Source organism: Oncorhynchus keta, chromosome 15, assembly GCF_023373465.1.
Source record: "Oncorhynchus keta strain PuntledgeMale-10-30-2019 chromosome 15, Oket_V2, whole genome shotgun sequence".
Classification (NCBI taxonomy): Eukaryota; Metazoa; Chordata; class Actinopteri; order Salmoniformes; family Salmonidae; genus Oncorhynchus; species Oncorhynchus keta.
This window is the reverse complement of record NC_068435.1, coordinates 28,711,369-28,717,368: the sequence shown is the minus strand read 5'-3', so window position 1 is coordinate 28,717,368 and position 6,000 is coordinate 28,711,369. Positions and strand designations below refer to the sequence as shown.

The window sequence follows — 6,000 nt, the reverse complement described above, 5'->3', positions numbered from 1 at the left end:
TCTCTCTGTATCTGTCTGTCTGTCTGTCTGTATAGGTCTCTCTGTCTGTCTGTCTGTATAGGTCTGTCTGTCTGTATAGGTCTGTCTGTCTGTATAGGTCTGTCTGTCTGTATGTCTCTCTGTCTGTCTGTCTGTATCTGTCTGTCTGTATCTCTGTCTGTCTGTATATGTCTGTCTCTCTGTCTGTCTGTATGTCTCTCTGTCTGTCTGTCTGTCTGTCTGTCTGTCTGTCTGTCTGTCTGTCTGTCTGTCTGTCTGTCTGTCTGTCTGTCTGTCTGTCTGTCTGTCTGTCTGTCTCTCTGTATATGTCTCTCTCTGTCTGTCACTCTCTCTCACTCTCTGTCGGTCTCCATCTCCATCTCTCTCTCTCTATCCCAGTCTCTCTCTCACGCTCTGTCTTTCACTTTCTGTCTGTCTCCTTCTCTGACTGACTGACTCACATCTTCTTTGTCTGAGTATTAAATGAAACAGGAAATTGCTGACTGTTCTTTGTGACAGCTTGACTTTCTACCAAAGATGATGGATAAATGAAGATAGTTCAATCAGGCCATTTACCATTGAAATAAAAATGTCTGTTGCGTTCTACTTAACTGGCTGTGTCTCCTATCGACACCATTGCAATAGCAATAGCTCATTGACTTTCATTTAAACATAAAGAAAAGTGTGGCGTCTCGACTTGCTTACTGGTTGAACGCGGCATGTGTGTAATTACAACCTGTTAGCAAGTCGGAAGTTTCCTAGTTTCGACGAGCATGTGAATGCGGCATTAACAAGTGCTTAGCATCAGCAAAGTCAAATCCATGCACTTGTGCTGCCATCTGGTGGATATATTTAAAACACCATCCCTATCAGCCAAGGTAAAGGCCACTTGTTATGTACTTGCTCTGTCTGGTCTGCTTTTTGTTCCATATTTATACTCATTCTTAAAGTTAAGCAAACATTTGCTAAATTTGTCTCTGAATGATTGATAGTACCATGACAGAAGCAACCTAGATAGCTCACTGGAAGATTCCATGTATTTTTGTGCACAGTCTGAGACACGCGCCCTGAAACAAACAAAGACACACACACACACCGTGACAGAGTGTGTGTTGTATCTCCACAGGGAAACGTGGAGTCTGAATCCTCCTGAGGTACGGAACTCCCTCCTGCAGTATGCTGGATGGGGACCCAAGGGCCAACAGTTGGTAGGAGACCCCACACACCTGTCTACTCACCAGCCTACACCCTCACTGTCTCACTGAAAAACACACACACCCGTATACCTCCATTACCGATATGCTCCAGCCTTGAACTCGAAAACAAATTATTATTCCAACTTTTTTAAGGCCTGCCAAAGGGAGAGTTGACAGACACCGTGATACGCCCCTTTGTGCGTTCCCTTTCTACAGAGCACCACTCCGGAGACGGTGATGTTACAACCGTGTCTGCGGTTAAAGCAGGAAGCAGTCATTGTTGTTATTGAGTCGAAGGAGATACGTTTTTCGAAAAAATATCAGTGTACCTCCTTGTTGTTTTCCCTGGTTGGTGCAGGTTGTCATTCACCTCACAACAGCACTTTATATTGGAGGACTACTTACAGAATAACAGTAGTGGGCTGTATTCCCCTGTGTTTCACCACCGACTATTACCTTTTACTGCAACTCGGTTGGTTGTTACCTTAGAGCTCTTATCATATAATTTGCCTAAATTAGTCGACCGACAAATTTAAAAGGGAACAATATAAACACTTCAAGCTAGTAAAATAGGAGGTCTTGCCTGCCAAGGGAGAAGGGCAGGCCCATTTGCATATGGTTATAGATGACCCGATTGCTTCCTTTTTGTTTTGTTGTCTACAGTAGCTGCGTGTTTGGTTTATTGAGGAGCTAGAGCTGTGAACTGTCTGAGCGGATGTTTTTTCTCTCAGCTTGAGCCAATGATACCAGGGTCGTTCCATCAATTCGGTGCCTTTTGAAAAGTGTATCTTGGTCCCACAGTTTTTTTCTCAAACTAATTTTAACATTCTGTCATAAAGAGCACAATTTAACTTCATAAAAAAACGAGTTATTCCGAAAAAATGTAATACAGTAATTAAGTGCCTATTCGTGTAGGTTCCAAATAAAGTAACAGGGTTGACCATAACAGGATTGACCATAGCAGGATTGACCATAGCAGGATTGACCATAGCAGGATTGACCATAGCAGGATTGACCATAGCAGGATTGACCATAGCAGGATTGACCATAGCAGGATTGACCATAGCAGGATTGACCATAGCAGGATTGACCATAGCAGGATTGACCAGGATTGACCATTGCAGGATTGACCATTGCAGGATTGACCATTGCAGGATTGACCATTGCAGGATTGACCATTGCAGGATTGACCATAACAGGATTGACCATAACAGGATTGACCAACAGGATTGACCCTAACAGGATTGACCCTAACAGGATTGACCCTAACAGGGTTGACCCTAACAGGGTTGACCCTAACAGGATTGACCATAACAGGATTGACCATAACAGGATTGACCATAACAGGATTGACCATAACAGGATTGACCATAACAGGATTGACCATAACAGGATTGACCATAACAGGATTGACCATAACAGGATTGACCATAGCAGGGTTGACCATAGCAGGGTTGACGATTTCATCTTAAATCTGCCATAAATCCCAATGTAACAGGGAGAATGGAAGTTTGTTTTGTGCAACAGAGATGGGCAATTACTGTAAATGCAAGCTTCACAATTTTGGGGAAATTGTTATTTAAAACATGTATAGCCTTTCTATCTATGGGTAACAGGGTTTACCAGAACATTTCCCCAAAATGTAGAACCAGCTCACCTGCTTTTACACTATGATTTGACTATTAGATGATCAATGTTTCATTTGAAAAACACATTTTAAAAGGATCGGTTACATCATATCAAAACGAGGGATCGGTTCAAGTATCAGGGATGACCTTAAAATGAAGGACAGACATAAATTAATCACAAATCACATGAGAAATACTAATCTTCAGAAATGACTGTCAAAGAAACACAATACCTAGGGCTTTACAATGATGGTGAAAACCTGGAGAAATAGTGGGGCAAAGTGGGTTAAAATCTTCCTAGAAGTCACAGAGGGTGCACATAGGAACATGTTAATATCTTCCTAGAAGTCACAGAGGGTGCACATAGGAACATGTTAATATCTTCCTAGAAGTCACAGAGGGTGCACATAGGAACATGTTAATATCTTCCTAGAAGTCACAGAGGGTGCACATAGGAACATGTTAATATCTTCCTAGAAGTCACAGAGGGTGCACATAGGAACATGTTAATATCTTCCTAGAAGTCACAGAGGGTGCACATAGGAACATGTTAATATCTTCCTAGAAGTCACAGAGGGTGCACATAGGAACATGTTAATATCTTCCTAGAAGTCACAGAGGGTGCACATAGGAACATGTTAATATCTTCCTAGAAGTCACAGAGGGTGCACATAGGAACATGTCAAAATGCTTGATTTTAGCAAGTCTTTATTCATACCAAAAAAATCTGATTTATTGAATTCTCCATGGGATCTTTATTCAAGGGCACTTCATTTAGTTTAACAGGCTTTTACGATTTCTACTTAAAATATCAAAGAGACACAGAAGTCACCCACCAGTTATTGATACACCAGTTATTCTTCTCCCGTTTGTGGACGTATTGATTTTGCATAATAAAAACTGTCAGAATGATCAGAATCATCCATTATACAGAATTACATCAAAGTGTGTGTGTGTGTACTGGAGCATCATGTGTGTGATCTGTGGAACCAGGAGACAGAGAAGCACCCTACTGTGATCATTAAGCCATGGGCAATTACTCTATCATGACAGAGAAATCAACTAGCTGGGTACACACACACACACACACACACACACACACACACACACACAAGGCTTTCACATGCTCCACAGGTTTCCTTTGATGGTTCTACTTTCATCTCTTTTTACCTTTTGAAATATTTTTATTATCTTCTCTACTTTCGTTTTTTTTTTTTCAAATTTTGTTTCTACCTTTGTTCCCAATCTTTTTCTTTTCATCTTATCCCTTATTGATATAATGAATGGTAACTGATTGAATGGGTCATAAGTCAAGAGATACATTCCACCTACAAGCTGGAAAATGTCCCGTATTAATTCCCCGTCCACATCAACCCTTGACTTTTAAACAAATACCAAGAATATGAAAGAGAATCATCATCCCTCTCCCTGTGACTTAAGACCATGGACAAGAATAAAGGAGTGTCTGTCTGAGTCTGATCTGTGTACTTCAAAGACACATTGTGTCCCTCTCCCACCAACGCATGGTAAAGCTGCAGGAGAGGAGAGTGGATTGACGGTAGATTGGTGGTGGTGCCACACACTCATCCACCCACAGTAGTCTCTTCTTAAAGGAGAAGTTTTATTTTTCTCAACCAAATCTACATTTTTGATGGAAATGGCATGTTACAGAAACCTTTTTTGTGATTTCACATTTTGGGAAGAAACTTACCCCAAACAGCAAATCACTTCCTCATCCTCGTTGTGTATGGGGGCCCTGGAAAAACATGAACAAAGGCTCCATAAACTCACAAACAAGTCCTTTTAGAAACGGTCTTTAGAAGTTGTACACATGAAATTATCATTCCAAACTTTATCCGCAACGTTACAGTATATTCCCTTTTGTGTGACTGGATGCGTCTCAATCCACCACATCCGCCTAAGTCACACTTCCTCATCTGTGGTGAAAGGTGACACAGCCAGAGCGTGTTTGTCAGACCATGAGACATCCCATCTGTGGTGAAAGGTGACAGAGCTAGAGCGTGTTTGTCAGACCATGAGACACCCCATCTGTGGGGAAAGGTGACAGAGCTAGAGCGTGTTTGTCAGACCATGAGACACCCCATCTGTGGGGAAAGGTGACAGAGCTAGAGCGTGTTTGTCAGACCATGAGACACCCCATCTGTGGGGAAAGGTGACAGAGCTAGAGCGTGTTTGTCAGACCATGAGACATCCCATCTGTGGGGAAAGGTGACAGAGCTAGAGCGTGTTTGTCAGACCATGAGACACCCCATCTGTGGGGAAAGGTGACAGAGCGAGAGAGTGTTTGTCAGACCATGAGACACCCCATCTGTGGTGAAAGGTGACAGAGCTAGAGCGTGTTTGTCAGACCATGAGACACCCCATCTGTGGGGAAAGGTGACAGAGCTAGAGCGTGTTTGTCAGACCGAGACACCCCATCTGTGGGGAAAGGTGACAGAGCTAGAGCGTGTTTGTCAGACCATGAGACACCCCATCTGTGGGGAAAGGTGACAGAGCTAGAGCGTGTTTGTCAGACCATGAGACATCCCATCTGTGGTAAAAGGTGACAGAGCGAGAGCGTGTTTGTCAGACCATGAGACACCCCATCTGTGGGGAAAGGTGACAGAGCTAGAGCGTGTTTGTCAGACCATGAGACATCCCATCTGTGGGGAAAGGTGACAGAGCTAGAGCGTGTTTGTCAGACCATGAGACATCCCATCTGTGGGGAAAGGTGACAGAGCTAGAACGTGTTTGTCAGACCATGAGACATCCCATCTGTGGGGAAAGGTGACAGAGCTAGAGCGTGTTTGTCAGACCATGAGACACCCCATCTGTGGGGAAAGGTGACAGAGCTAGAGCGTGTTTGTCAGACCATGAGACACCCCATCTGTGGGGAAAGGTGACAGAGCTAGAGCGTGTTTGTCAGACCATGAGACACCCCATCTGTGGGGAAAGGTGACAGAGCTAGAGCGTGTTTGTCAGACCATGAGACATTCCGAAAATCGGTCTACTCACAAAATCGGTTTGGCCTACAGACTATTATTATTATTACACCTCTATGGAAAGATGAGACTCTCCCGTACAATACTTGTCGGTGGTTTTGCCCTAGGAAGCCCACAGGCATCACAACGTCCCCCTGTATCAGTTTGTTTTTTTAAATGACTGGAAGTACAGTATATATGGAGACTGTTAGAAGC

The 6,000-nt window shown here is 43.3% G+C and overlaps 1 protein-coding gene across 5 annotated transcripts in view; it reads left to right on the top strand.

The window, feature by feature from the left end:
• The window catches only part of LOC118394738 (dipeptidyl aminopeptidase-like protein 6), a 170,809-nt gene that overhangs the window by 144,710 nt on the left and 20,099 nt on the right, over positions 1-6,000 (top strand). For all 5 annotated transcript variants that reach the window (XM_035788238.2, XM_035788236.2, XM_035788239.2 and 2 more), the window contains one exon: positions 1,106-1,187. In XM_035788238.2, coding sequence (XP_035644131.1) covers positions 1,106-1,187 — 82 coding nt within the window. The remainder of the gene's footprint in view (positions 1-1,105; positions 1,188-6,000) is intronic.